Source organism: Eubalaena glacialis, chromosome 8, assembly GCF_028564815.1.
Source record: "Eubalaena glacialis isolate mEubGla1 chromosome 8, mEubGla1.1.hap2.+ XY, whole genome shotgun sequence".
In the NCBI taxonomy this organism is placed as follows: Eukaryota; Metazoa; Chordata; class Mammalia; order Artiodactyla; family Balaenidae; genus Eubalaena; species Eubalaena glacialis.
This window is the reverse complement of record NC_083723.1, coordinates 70,904,790-70,919,341: the sequence shown is the minus strand read 5'-3', so window position 1 is coordinate 70,919,341 and position 14,552 is coordinate 70,904,790. Positions and strand designations below refer to the sequence as shown.

At 39.1% G+C, this 14,552-nt stretch overlaps 2 protein-coding genes across 2 annotated transcripts in view; one reads left to right on the top strand and one right to left on the bottom strand.

Moving 5' to 3' along the window:
• CALCR (calcitonin receptor) overlaps positions 1–14,552 on the bottom strand; it is a 144,712-nt gene that overhangs the window by 9,610 nt on the left and 120,550 nt on the right. Inside the window, exons 10-12 of the mRNA XM_061197787.1 lie at positions 9,067–9,127; positions 8,921–8,987; positions 6,453–6,671 (exon numbers count right to left, since the gene is read on the bottom strand). Of these exons, the coding sequence (XP_061053770.1) occupies positions 6,453–6,671; positions 8,921–8,987; positions 9,067–9,127 (347 nt within the window). The remainder of the gene's footprint in view (positions 1–6,452; positions 6,672–8,920; positions 8,988–9,066; positions 9,128–14,552) is intronic.
• LOC133096263 (ragulator complex protein LAMTOR3-like) lies at positions 13,303–13,677 on the top strand. The gene has a single exon (XM_061197786.1). It carries the CDS (start codon positions 13,303–13,305, stop codon positions 13,675–13,677), a length of 375 nt encoding a protein of 124 aa, XP_061053769.1.

Here is a 14,552-nt window from a genome sequence, read left to right as displayed (position 1 = left end):
TTTTTTTTTTTTTCCCTTAGATTCCATATATATGTGTTAGCATACTGTATTTGTTTTTCTCTTTCTGACTTACTTCACTCTGTATGACAGACTCTAACTCCATCCACCTCATTACAAACACCTCCATTTCATTTCTTTTTATGGCTGAGTAATATTCCATTGTATATATGTGCCACATCTTCTTTATCCATTCATCCGATGATGGACACCTAGGTTGCTTCCATGTCCTGGCTATTGTAAACAGAGCTGCAATGAATATTTTGGTACATGACTCTTTCTGAATTATGGTTTTCTCAGGGTATATGCCCAGTAGTGGGATTGCTGGGTCATATGGTAGTTCTATTTTTAGTTTTTTAAGGAACCTCCATACTGTTCTCCATAGTGGCTGTATCAATTTACATTCCCACCAACAGTGCAAGAGTGTTCCCTTTTCTCCACACCCTCTCCAGCATTTATTGTTTCTAGATTTTTTGATGATGGCCATTCTGACCGGTGTGAGATGATACCTCATTGTAGTTTTGATTTGCATTTCTCTAATGATTAATGATGTTGAGCATTCTTTCATGTGTCTGTTGGCAATCTGTATCTCTTCTTTGGAGAAATGTCTATTTAGGTCTTCTGCCCATTTTTGGATTGGGTTGTTTGTTTTTTTGTTATTGAGCTGCATGAGCTGCTTGTAAATCTTGGAGATTAATCCTTTGTCCGTTGCTTCATTTGCAAATATTTTCTCCCATTCTGAGGGTTGTCTTTTGGTCTTGTTTATGGTTTCCTTTGCTGTGCAAAAGCTTTTAAGTTTCATTAGGTCCCATTTGTTTATTTGTGTTTTTATTTCCATTTCTCTAGGACCTGGGTCAAAAAGGATCTTGCTGTGACTTATGTCATACAGTGTTCTGCCTATGTTTTCCTCTAAGAGTTTGATAGTGTCTGGCCTTACACTTAGGTCTTTAATCCATTTTGAGTTTATTTTTGTGTATGGTGTTAGGGAGTGTTCTAATTTCATACTTTTACATGTACCTGTCCAATTTTCCCAGCACCACTTATTGAAGAGGCTGTCTTTTCTCCACTGTATATGCTTGCCTCCTTTATCAAAGATAAGGTGACCATATGTGCGTGGGCTTATCTCTGGGCTTTCTATCCTGTTCCATTGATCTATATTTCTGTTTTTGTGCCAGTACCAAACTGTCTTGATTACTGTAGCTTTGTAATATAGTCTGAAGTCAGGGAGCCTGATTCCTCCAGCTCCATTTTTCGTTCTCAAGATTGCTTTGGCTATTCGGGGTCTTTTGTGTTTCCATACAAATTGTGAAATTTTTTGTTCTAGTTCTGTGAAAAATGCCAGTGGTAGTTTGATAGGGATTGCATTGAATCTGTAGATTGCTTTGGGTAGCAGAGTCATTTTCACAATGTTGATTCTTCCAATCCAAGAACATGGTATATCTCTCCATCTATTTGTATCATCTTTAATTTCTTTCATCAGTGTCCTATAATTTTCTGCATACAGGTCTTTTGTCTCCTTAGGTAGGTTTATTCCTAGGTATTTTATTCTTTTTGTTGCAATGGTAAACGGGAGTGTTTTCTTAATTTCACTTTCAGATTTTTCATCATTAGTATACAGGAATGCAAGAGATTTCTGTGCATTAATTTTGTATCCTGCTACTTTACCAAATTCATTGATTAGCTCTAGTAGTTTTCTGGTAGCATCTTTTGGATTCTCTATGTATAGTATCATGTCATCTGCAAACAGTGACAGCTTTACTTCTTCTTTTCCGATTTGGATTCCTTTTATTTCTTTTTCGTCTCTGATTGCTGTGGCTAACACTTCCAAAACTATGTTGAATAATAGTGGTGAGAGTGGGCAACCTTGTCTTGTTCCTGATCTTAGTGGAAATGGTTTCAGTTTTTCACCATTGAGGACAATGTTGGCTGTGGGTTTGTCATATACGGCCTTTATTATGTTGAGGAAAGTTCCCTCTATGCCTACTTTCTGCAGGACTTTTATCATAAATGGGTGTTGAATTTTGTCGAAAGCTTTCTCTGCATCTATTGAGATGATCATATGGTTTTTCTCCTTCAATTTGTTAATATGATGTATCACGTTGATTGATTTGCGTATATTGAAGAATCCTTGCATTCCTGGAATAAACCCCACTTGATCATGGTGTATGATCCTTTTAATGTGCTGTTGGATTCTGTTTGCTAGTATTTTGTTGAGGATTTTTGCATCTATGTTCATCAGTGATATTGGCCTGTAGTTTTCTTTCTTTGTGACATCTTTGCCTGGTTTTGGTATCAGGGTGATGGTGGCCTCGTAGAATGAGTTGGGGAGTGTTCCTCCCTCTGCAATATTTTGGAAGAGTTTGAGAAGGATAGGTGTTAGCTCTTCTCTAAATGTTTGATAGAATTCGCCTGTGAAGCCATCTGGTCCTGGGCTTTTGTGTGTTGGAAGATTTTTAATCACAGTTTCAATTTCAGTGCTTGTGATTGGTCTGTTCATATTTTCTATTTCTTCCTGGTTCAGTCTCGGCAGGTTGTGCATTTCTAAGAATCTGTCCATTTCTTCCAGGTTGTCCATTTTATTAGCATAGAGTTGCTTGTAGTAATCTCTTATGATCGTTTGTATTTCTGCAGTGTCAGTGGTTACTTCTCCTTTTTCATTTCTAATTCTATTAATTTGAGTCTTCTCCTTTTTTCTCTTGATGAGTCTGGCTAATGGTTTATCAATTTTGTTTATCTTCTCAAAGAACCAGCTTTTAGTTTCATTGATTTTTGCTATTGTTTCCTTCATTTCTTTTTCATTTATTTCTGATCTGATCTTTATGATTTCTTTCCTTCTGCTAGCTTTGGGGTTTTTTTGTTCTTCTTTCTCTAATTGCTTTAGGTGCAAGGTTAGGTTGTTTATTCGAGATGTTTCCTGTTTCTTGATGTAGGCTTGTATTGCTATAAACTTCCCTCTTAGAACTGCTTTTGCTGCATCCCATAGGTTTTGGATCGTCGTGTCTCCATTGTCATTTGTTTCTAGGTATTTTTTGATTTCCCCTTTGATTTCTTCAGTGATCACTTCGTTATTAAGTAGTGTATTGTGTAGCCTCCATGTGTTTGTATTTTTTACAGATCTTTTCCTGTAATTGATATCTAGTCTCATAGCGTTGTGGTCGGAAAAGATACTTGATACGATTTCAATTTTTTTAAATTTACCAAGGCTTGATTTGTGACCCAAGATATGATCTATCCTGGAGAATGTTCCATGAGCACTTGAGAAAAATGTGTATTCTGTTGTTTTTGGGTGGAATGTCCTATAAATATCAATGAAGTCCATCTTGTTTAATGTATCATTTAAAGCTTGTGTTTCCTTATTTATTTTCATTTTGGATGATCTGTCCATTGGTGAAAGTGGGGTGTTAAAGTCCCCTACTATGATTGTGTTACTGTCGATTTCCCCTTTTATGGCTGTTAGTATTTGCCTTATGTATTGAGGTGCTCCTATGTTGGGTGCATAAATATTTACAATTGTTATACCTTCCTCTTGGATCGATCCCTTGATCATTATATAGTGTCCGTCTTTGTCTCTTGTAATTGTCTTTATTTTAAAGTCTATTTTGTCTGATATGAGAATTGCTACTCCAGCTTTCTTTTGATTTCCATTTGCATGGAATATCTTTTTCCATCCCCTCACTTTCAGTCTGTATGTGTCTCTAGGTCTGAAGTGGGTCTCTTGTAGACAGCATATATATGGGTCTTGTTTTTGTATCCATTCAGCCAGTCTGTGTCTTTTGGTGGGAGCATTTAATCCATTTACATTTAAGGTAATTATCGATATGTATGTTCCTATTCCCATTTTCTTAAATGTTTGGGGTTTGTTATTGTAGGTGTTTTCCTTCTCTTGTGTTTCTTGCCTAGAGAAGTTCCTTTAGCATTTGTTGTAAAGCTGGTTTGGTGGTGCTGAACTCTCTCAGCTTTTGCTTGTCTGTAAAGGTTTTAATTTCTCCATCAAATCTGAATGAGATCCTTGCTGGGTAGAGTAATCTTGGTTGTAGGTTTTTCTCCTTCATCACTTTAAGTATATCCTGCCACTCCCTTCTGGCTTGCAGCGTTTCTGCTGAAAGATCAGCTGTTAACCTTATGGGGATGCCCTTGTGTGTTATCTGTTGTTTTTCCCTTACTGCTTTTAATATGTTTTCTTTATATTTAATTTTTGATAGTTTGATTAATATGTGTCTTGGTGTGTTTCTCCTTGGATTTATCCTGTATGGGACTCTCTGTGCTTCCAGGACTTGATTAACTATTTCCTTTCCCATATTAGGGAAGTTTTCAACTATAATCTCTTCAAATATTTTCTCAGTCCCTTTCTTTTTCTCTTCTTCTTCTGGGACCCCTATAATTCGAATGTTGGTGCGTTTAATGTTGTCCCAGAGGTCTCTGAGACTGTCCTCAGTTCTTTTCATTCTTTTTTCTTTATTCTGGTCTGCAGTAGTTATTTCCACCATTTTATCTTCCAGGTCACTTATCCGTTCTTCTGCCTCAGTTATTCTGCTATTGATCCCATCTAGAGTATTTTTAATTTCATTTATTGTGCTTGTCATCGTTTCTTGGTTCCTCTTTAGTTCTTCTACGTCCTTGTTAAATGTTTCTTGCATTTTGTCTATTCTATTTCCAAGACTTTGGATCATCCTTACTATCATTATTCTGAATTCTTTTTCAGGTAGACTACCTATTTCCTCTTCATTTGTTAGGTCTGGTGTGTTTTGACCCTGCTCCTTCATCTGCTGTGTGTTTTTCTGTCTTCTCATTTTGCTTATCTTACTGTGTTTGGGGTCTCCTTTTCACAGGCTGCAGGTTCGTAGTTCCCGTTGTTTTTGGTATCTGTCCCCAGTGGCTAAGGTTGGTTCAGTGGGTTGTGTAGGTTTCCTGGTGGAGGGAACTAGTGCCTGTGTTCTGGTGGATGAGGCTGGATGTTGTCTTTCTGGTGGGTTCGTCCACGTCTGGTGGTGTGTTTTGGGGTGTCTGTGGCCTTATTATGATTTTAGGCAGCCTCTCTGTTAATGGATGGGGCTGTGTTCCTCTCTTGCTAGTTGTTTGGCATAGGGTGTCCAGCACTGTAGCTTGCTGGTCGTTGAGTGAAGCTGGGTCTTGATGTTGAGATGGAGATCTGTGAGAGATTTTCGCCGTTTGGTATTACGTGGAGCTGGGAGGTCTCTTGTGGACCAGTGTCCTGAAGTTGGCTCTCCCACCTCAGAGGCACAGCCCTGATGCCTGGCTGGAGCACCAAGAGCCTTTCATCCACACGGCTGATTATGGAGAAATGTCCATCTTTAGCACTGTCTTCGCCTAATACACCAGCTGCCACCGGCATTCAATCACATTCCAGCAAGACTTCTAACAAAGGTATCTATGATGATTTCTGATTGGACAACGTGAGAGTGTCAGCCATACCCATTCTCTGTGGTCTGCCTGACATTGTAGGGATGGCTAAAATGTAGGTATTCTAAGGTTCTGACCTCTCTAATCAGAGCCAAGGCAATGAAGTGAAATGACTGGAAACTGGCTGCCAGTTTAAGAGGGATATAGAGTCCAGCTCAGGGTCCAGTGTTCGCATTTCACACTGATAGAAACATCTGCTTCTCTGCCCTGTGTTTTCATGGCATTAGCGACTATACTGATAATAATCCAGGTTGGAAAGCCAATTGGCATTGGTTACATTGGTCTTCAACAGTCCCCTCAATAAAGCAAAACCAAATGTGGCCCTCGGATGCTGGGGAGGGGAAGGAAAGGTCAAAAGCACTGTGGGAGGGACTTCCCTGGTGGCGCAGTGGTTAAGAATCCGCCTGCCAATGCAGGGGACACGGGTTCGAGCCCTGGTCCGGGAAGATCCCACATGCCGCGGAGCAACTGAGCCCGTGCGCCACAACTGCTGAGCCTGCGCTCTAGAGCCCGTGAGCCACAACTACTGAGCCTGCGTGCCACAACTACTGAATCCCGTGCGCCTAGAGCCCGTGCTCTGCAACAAGAAAATCCACCGCAGTGAGAAGCCTGCACATCTCAATGAAGAGTAGCCCCCGCTCACTGCAAGTAGAGAAAGCCTGTGCGCAGCAATGAAGACCCAACGCAGCCATAGATAGATAGATAGATAGATAGATAGATAGATAGATAGATAGAAAAAAAGCACTGTGGGTGTAGCTCTGTCCTTAGCCCTGGGCAGTGGGTCAGTCTCTGGACAAATATATTTGTTCTCTAAAGATGTAGTCTCAAAGCTCATACCTCCTGTTTCCTGTCTCCTTGCCCAATTTTAAGATTCAAAACGTGGGAAAGCAGGCAGTGAGAGAGACAGAGAAGCGCCGTCTCCCTTCCAGGTAACACATGTTCTAAAGGGTCATTCTTATCACAGAGGAGCCCCAGAAAACCGTGGGCCCTGCACCAACCAGCTGAGCGAGTGGTTGAATAAGTGGTTTCCCTACCTGGAAGTGAATCAGAGAGTGCATCACGTAGTCATAGATCCTTCCAAGCACTGGGTGGGAAGGTCTCCAGGGAAGGACGACGAACTGGACCCCCAGCAGGGGCACCAGGATCAGAGTGGCCCTCACCGCCTTCAGGTACATGTGCGATTCCTCCTCCTGGGATTCCTTCATTTTCTTCACAAGCACCCGGACGATGTTGAGCAAAAAGAAGAAGTTGATCTGCAAAGATATGATCGTTCTGAGCAAATTCTCCAGGTCAGCACCCCTGAAGGACACCCACTTCCCTCAGTTCTCGTTTATCCAGTGTGGGGAGCAGATAGCACCTACATGGGACACAAGTGACTGCCTGAGAGGTAATATAATCGGCTCCGTATTACGAGAACACGGAGCATCAGTAGAGCCAAATACTCTTTTCAGACGTGAATTAACATTTCCCCCCCTTTTTTCCTATATGAGAAAATAATTTCCTGTATATGTAAGTATATTAGGTTCAACTCTAAGGAAGGTGTTTTATTCTTTATTTAGGTTTTTATAATTTTTACAAAGGGAAGTCATAAGTGACACTTTTAGATTTCGCTTTCTTATCTTTTCATTATGAAGATTTTTCCCTTAGGCAGGACTACTTAACTAATAGTAAAATGAGGGCTGAAAAATTTATCTGTAAAGCTTATGCAGTGGAGAAAGCTAACCCAGACTTCTTTTTTTCTAATAACACTTTTCAAAAGAAATCACTTCATTGAGGTATAATGTATGTTCAGTAAAATGGAGATTTTAAGTTTACATTTGGGAAGTTTAGATGAATGTAGGTACCTGTGTAACAGCTACTCCAAACAAGAAAAGAGCATTTCCACCACCCCAGAAAGTCCCCTCTTGCCCCTTTGCAGTCAGCAACTCTGGACCCCACCTCCAGCAACTACTGATTCCTTTCATCACAGAAATGGAGTAATATATGGTGTGTATTCTTTTGTGTCTGGTTTCTTTGGTTTAACATACTGTCTGTGGGATTCATTTGTGTTGTGTGTATTGGCATTTCATTCATTTTTACTGCTGAGTAGTACTGCATTATATAAATAATACATATACATGATTTGTTTATTCATTCTCCTGTTTATGGAAATTGGAATGGTTTCCAAAATTTGACTATTATGAATAAGCATGCTATGAATACTTGTATACCAGTCTTTGTGTGGGCATGTTTTCATTTCACTTGAATAAGTACCTAGGAGTGGAATGGCCCGTTCATATGGTAAGTGTATGTTTAACTTTGAGAAACTGCCAAACTTTTCCAAAGAGGTGGCTTCATGTTACATTCCCTCCAGCATTATATGAGAATTCCAGTTGCTCTTCACCCTTGCCAACACTTGGTATGGTCACTTTTTAATATCAGCCATTCTAGTGGATCACAAATTACTTTTGGCTGTGAAGATTAGTTTTGAAACCAAGGTTGTTTTTAAAATTTAATTGATCATTTATTTAAAGATAATTAGAATAATTCTTCTACCTGGAATAGAAATAAATGTTATTACCCCAAAAATTCAAGAAAGGAAAGAGACCTTTAATAAAAATTGAATTCTTATGGGGTGTTGTGTAAATATTCAAGACCCATGTTAGTAGGTCCTTGTGAGCTCAGTTGAACTAGTAAGTACACCACTACTCTGAAAAATGGCAAAAGAAATTGAATTTGCATTGGAAAGGCCAGGAAAGTTAGGAGACAGCCTGGGTGATAACCCAATTTGATCAGTTACTAACGGATGCTTCTTCAGTGCAGGAGCAGAATATGGTCTATGACTCCGACTGTTTTTATTTTTCTTACTCTTACCTGAAGAAAACACTATCTTTGAGGTTAATGGGGAAAATAATGTCTAAATTTTAAATTTGATGGTTCTGATGATGGCCAACATACAGTAAACCATGGGTGGAAATAAAGAGCTTGCATATAGATTCAGACAGTCATATTTTCTCCTGGCCCAACTTCTTACTAGTCATGTGATTTTAAGTGAGTTTACTTGAGTCTTTGGGTCTAGTTTTCCTAATGAGTAAAATGTCTCAATGTATCCACTTGGAAGGTCTGCTGTTAGTAACGGCATGGCAAGGTATGTGAAGTGCCTGAATGCTTTAAGTGCATGTTCAGTAGTAGTTATGATGATGGCTCATGGACCAAAGGTGAAATGGAAGATGGTTTAGTTTGGCAAAGCCCAGGGGAAAATGCTGCAGGGGGACTTTGTGGTCTCTCGCTTTCTTATCAGTAACATCTTTACCTTTGGTCTTTAACTAGGAGAATTTATAGAATTGTTGAAAAAAAAAAAAGAACACCTATATTGTTGCTATGGCTTGTATAGAAATGAGCTTATGCCCCTCCACCCAACTGTAGTAAATAAAAATCATTTTTAAAAAGACTCTCAAATTGTTCTTATTATAGATTATCATTAAATTAACTGTCAATAAGGGATTTAAAAAGCAATTCTCACCACTAATGCCCCCATGACAGGACCATGGATGATGTAAAGCAGGTTGGTGTCCACACTCAGCCAGCAACTAAAAAAAAGAGGAGGGAATACATCAATACAATTGCATTTTATTTACAAATATGTTAACTAAGAACCACAATACTTACTTGTCATTGAATAACAGTGCCCTTGCGATAGCATGGGCAGTGGTTGGCACCAGCGGGAGCCCTAAAATGTGAAAAAGTACAAAAGCTATAACTACAGTTTTATGGAAATTGTAGTTTACTTTCAAGAATAGTGGCAAATTTAACGTCTTGTCAAGATATTGCGCTGACGTTTTTGTGCAGATTATCTTTGGTCAAACCAGGTAAAAATGCTCTTAGTTAGAACATCATGTGCTGTCAGAGAGTTTGGTTACCAGCATCCAGATAATTAAAAGCCTTTCACAAATTATCCAGTGTGGTAGGTACATTATTACTCTCACTATGACCGTAATACCATTGTTATGTCTGTGGTGATGACGATGACTATTAATTGAGACCAGAAAGCTTTTCACTGTGTGTGAACTGGGCTCTCTTACACAGGGGAGGTGGGTTGTCCTGAAGGGAAGGGACCTGAGATGGCATATGAAAGCCATGGTCTGATTGCTCCAAAGACTTCTTTTGGTGCTCTCAGTATTTCTTCCAGGCTTTTTGTTTTTCTGTTTATATCATGTGCATTGATCCTATTTTCTTTCAACAAGAACACTTCAGAGTAGCTAGTACATACCCTACCCTCTGGAAGTTCTGGGTCCAGGACCTTTTATTAAAGCAGCTCAGAATCTACTTCCCTGAGTAAACTTGAAGTACTAGTCAAAAACAACTTTGAGTTTATAAATGGAATGATGGAGATAGCTGCTGGCGATGCGTCCTGTCAGTCTGAATCTTTTAAAAATCAACCTTTATTCTATAAAAGTAATCTAGAGTAAAGCTGTAACTTTTGTAAAAAAAAAAAAAAAAAAAAAAATTCTTTTTCTCAGATATACCCATGCACAATAGAAAATTGTTTGATTTGGTTGACACATTTGTAGACAGAGTTTTTAAAACTATTGTCAAATTAAGAAATGTGTCTCAGAAGTGAATCAGACCTCCACACTTTTATTTGCTGTGAATTATATGCAAAAAGAGACTCAGAACATTGAGTTTTCACCCAAGAACCATCTCAGCTTCTTAACCCATGAAGCATATAATTCAAAATAGGACCATCAAATGTTTGACTTCAAAGAATTCTGAGTCTGACTATTTACACAAAACATGATTGTGTTTTAGTCACAGCAGTTCTAACATCCCACTCAGGTTTAGAATCAGAAATTCACTCTCTGACTTTACTTTGAAATACACATTTTAGAATTAGACAGCAAGAGAGGCAATATGGAGACTTCACTTCCACCTTGTCATTTTGTAGAAAGGAAAATGTGATTCTTACTTAATACAGAGAAGAGTATAGACCCGTATCTGTTAATTCCTAGGGCTCTTCACCTGCCTCTAGCCATGATGTCACCTTTTACACAGTTTCTTTTTTCTTTCCTTTTCTTCTTCTTCCAGGCTTCAAGCGTCATAACAACCTTTCCCGCCCACTAAAGATGGTCAGAGTAAGAATAATCCTCTCTCCCCAGGATTCTTCTTCAGGAGTACTGGATAAATTCTACTTGTTCATTATAAAAGTCCATGGGTGGGGGAGTTCCTTTGATTTATAACAACGGGAGAAACAGCAAGGCGAAGAATCAATCTGAAGAGGGTTGTAAAATAAATGATTTTTCTGAGAACTAAACTTTAGTGTTTGAAGTTGCTTCGATTTGAGAGAAATTGACCAGTAAGCTGTCCAGTGCAGACTTGTAAGGAAGTAACTACTGAAAGAAGCCTTTTTTCATTTTCTGTTGGGGAGAAGTTCACCACCAGATACTTTTCACCCAGAGGGTGATGTTCATACTGTCTCTTATAATTCTTTGAGATGGAGTGGGTAATATTACAGCTGAAATGAATGGATGAGATGTACATCACCTGCAAACAAAGTTAGGTCTTAGGACGTAGCTTTCTTGGGTCAAATTTTCTGCTGTCCCACTTTCAAACTCTTTTCAAAACATAGGTTACACCTTATTTCATGGCATTGGGCCTAAATTTTAGGACCCATCGTACTGTTTTGGTGTGAAAATTTCAAAAGGACAATAAAAATATCCAGTAGAAATTTCTTCTTCTCTGCTCTATTAAATTCTTTAAAGTTTCTGTGAAAATATTTTTGTTGAGAATTTATTTTGGTTGTAATTTTACTTGTTTTCCTCCCATCCAAAGATAATGCTTGCCTGAAGTTCTAAGAGAAGGCTATTGCTTTAAAATAAGTCATCACAGGTGTCTTACAATTTTGTTCTCAGAATTGAGATTTGGTACTGTGATTTTTGAATGGTAAGGAGTTTGGTGGAATTTTAGTGTGTGCAGGAGTGGAGAAGGATAGATTTAGCCCAGGCATGTTAAAAAAAATAATTACATTTTAGAACTATACTTGTTGACTATCTTTCTAAACATCTATCTATGGAAATGCAAATCCTTCTCATTCTTTTAAATGGACGATTCTGTGCTTACCTTACTGAATGTGATGTTCCTTAGGATTCTACTTGAATCATTCTGATAAAGTTTTAAGTATTCTCTGATTAAGGTATCCCATAAATATTTTACTTATTTTCATTACCTTCTTTTTGATACAACAGCTTGTTCTTTTTTCCTTTGAATTGTAACACACATGAACATGTGTGTTAAGCAGATGTCTTCAAAGAGCTGACTACGATGATGCTACAAGTTTTATAACGAATTCACAATGCATCAGTATGGAAACAGCAGTATAAATTGCTCCTTCCAGGGTGCTCTCATCTCTGCTGAATGTCACAAGCAAGAATAAAGTTGCAGCCTTTTTCTTCCATGAGAAATTTTCTGAGTGTGGCAGACAGATGTTTTTAAATAGTCAAAATTGGTACAAGAAGTATGCCATACATTTTACTTCAAAGCAAATAAGTAAACTAGATCAGACAGAAATGGTGTCTGGGGTGGGGGGCGGGGGGGGGATGTTATTTTCAGGTTTTCAGTTTGAAAGCATCTGACCAGTACCAATCATTATTACTGTGATAATCAGAATTGCTATTGGGGGGAATTAAATTGTAGCTAGTTGATTCCTGGCATGACCAGTTTCAGAAGACTAGAAATCACTGAGAGGGTATGTATGAGGCTGAGAAGGGCAGGGAAAGGAAAGAGGAGCTTCTTGTGGAAGGCTGGGACTAAAAGAAAAAACAAGTTTGATTGTATGCTGGCCTGTTTTGAGGACAGGGAAAAACAGGAGGACCTAGCACCTGATGTGGGATGGGCAGGATAGTCACAAGCTTGATTTCTAACCTTACTGGATGGTTAAAAAATCCAGGATGCCGGGCTGTTGCCAGGGTACAGCCCTTTTAGTAGCCCCGCTGCATTTTGGCTCCTGACTTCCATGAGATACTCTAGAGTGTGAGAATTTCTCTTTCTGATTAAATTAGAATATCTTATTATCTGTTACAACCAAAGAGCTGTAGCATCATCAGTTCAACTTTGAGGCAACCCAAATATCTGCCCTATTGACCCACCATTAAAGGATTATCCCACTGGGTTTGGGTAATGTATTGATACTTGGTTAAAATCCATGTGTTCCTGTGAGGGAGGGTTGATAAGTAAACGAATATTGCATAGGGCCATCCCTGGAGTAAATCGTGGAGAAGACTTTGGGCTGCTTACATGACTTCCCTGAGGCATTTCTATACAGTTGGTAACAATATCTGTTGGGCAGGGGTTTAACTACAAAGTGTGATGTTTTCAGAAAGCCTTCGGATTATCCTCCCTCCTCATGAAATCTTGCCTCCCTTTTGGATATTTTTAGGGGCTCCCCCAAATGCTGCATTAAAAGTCAGGCGTAGCTGAAGGCAATCCACAGCTTCTGCTCCAAGAGCCATAGTCACCCTGTCAGTGGAGAGTAAGGGCAGCCCTGGGCTCTACAGACAGTGTGGAATGGCCCTCGGGACCCTCCTCCACTATGGAAGTTTCACTGAATGTGTTTTTGTCCCAGAGCTTTTTCCCTCTCACTGCCTTACTATCTGTCTGCTTCCCTTCCATCAGTGGAGCTGTTCTTTTAGCAGCCCTCGGAGAAAGGGAACAATTCTAGAGAGTCCCCAGGGACCTCAGCACCCTACCTTAGGCAATTTGTACAGAAGTAGCCACACCTCACAAATCATGTGACAGCGGCTTTTAGAGGAAGCTGTCTCCGAAGCTGTCCTCTGAAGTGACAGCTCAGAGAAGCAGGCAGCCCAGAAACCCAGGCGTGGAGATTGATCCTGCCAGAGAAAGGGGTTCATGATGGCGGATGACCTACAACGATTCCTGTATAAAAAACTACCACGTGTTGAGGGGCTCCATGCTATTGTTGTATCAGATAGAGATGGAGTGCCTTTCATTAAAGTGACCAATGATAATGCTCCAGAGCATGCTTTGAGACCTGGTTTCTTGTCTACTTCTGCCCTTGCAACAGACCAAGGGAGCAAACTTGGATTTTCAAAAAATAAAAGTATCACCTGTTACTATAACACCTACCAGGTGGTTCAATTCAATCGTTTACCTTTGGTGGTGAGTTTCATAGCCAGCAGCAATGCTAATACAGGACTAATCGTCAGCCTAGAAAAGGAACTTGCTCCATTATTTGAAGAATTGAGACAAGTTGTGGAAGTTTCTTAATCTGTCAGTGGTTTCTGTGTATACCTTATCTTCATTATATCAGACACAGTGTCAATCCAGCAATCTTTAGACCTCAGCAACACTTGTATCCATGTACTCAAGAAAGGGCCCCTTTTTCCACCTTACACTAGAGAAAGAGCCTATAGATAGAATTTATGGACAGATTGATTGTTATTTTTTCTTGTGTAGGGCCTTTTCTTATTTGTGAGATCTGGGGATTCCACAGAAATGGTTCAATCTATCACAGCTCCTATGGAGTTAGTCCAGTCACCAAATACGCATGAGATTCTATTCGGTGGCTCAGAATCAAAATGATACTTTGATCCACTTGAGCCATGAAGTGCTCTCTGTTGTACAATATGCCAGGCCTGCAGAATGAAGCAGACTCTTTTTATTGTGAATGGTGAGAACATATTTTTCTTCATATTATTTCCTTTGCATTGAGTGTGAGGAAGATAAAATGGCTTAGTAAAAGTAATAATCAGTACAATCAGTAACTTTCCTTTGTATATATTATTTTGCAGTATAGGTGAGTATTACTAACTGATTTGATTCTTCTCAGAGGGTGCTTCTGTTTACTGGAAATGAAAATGATAGCAAATCGTTTTTTCTTCTACTCTGCTTTCTATAACCAATCAGTGTTTTTTAATGTTTGTGTATTCTTTATAAAATTTAGATGTGATTCATTATTGAATTGTTTCCAATACTGGTATGTATGTAAACATGGTAGTATAGCCCTTTTTTTCATACTTGAGTATAAATAAAATAGTATTTTTAAAAGTACAGTTTGAGCACTACATAGGTTTTTTCCTCCAGACTGTTTTTAAACGTTTAAAGACTACAATTAACTTAATTCACTCTTTCAACCACATGAA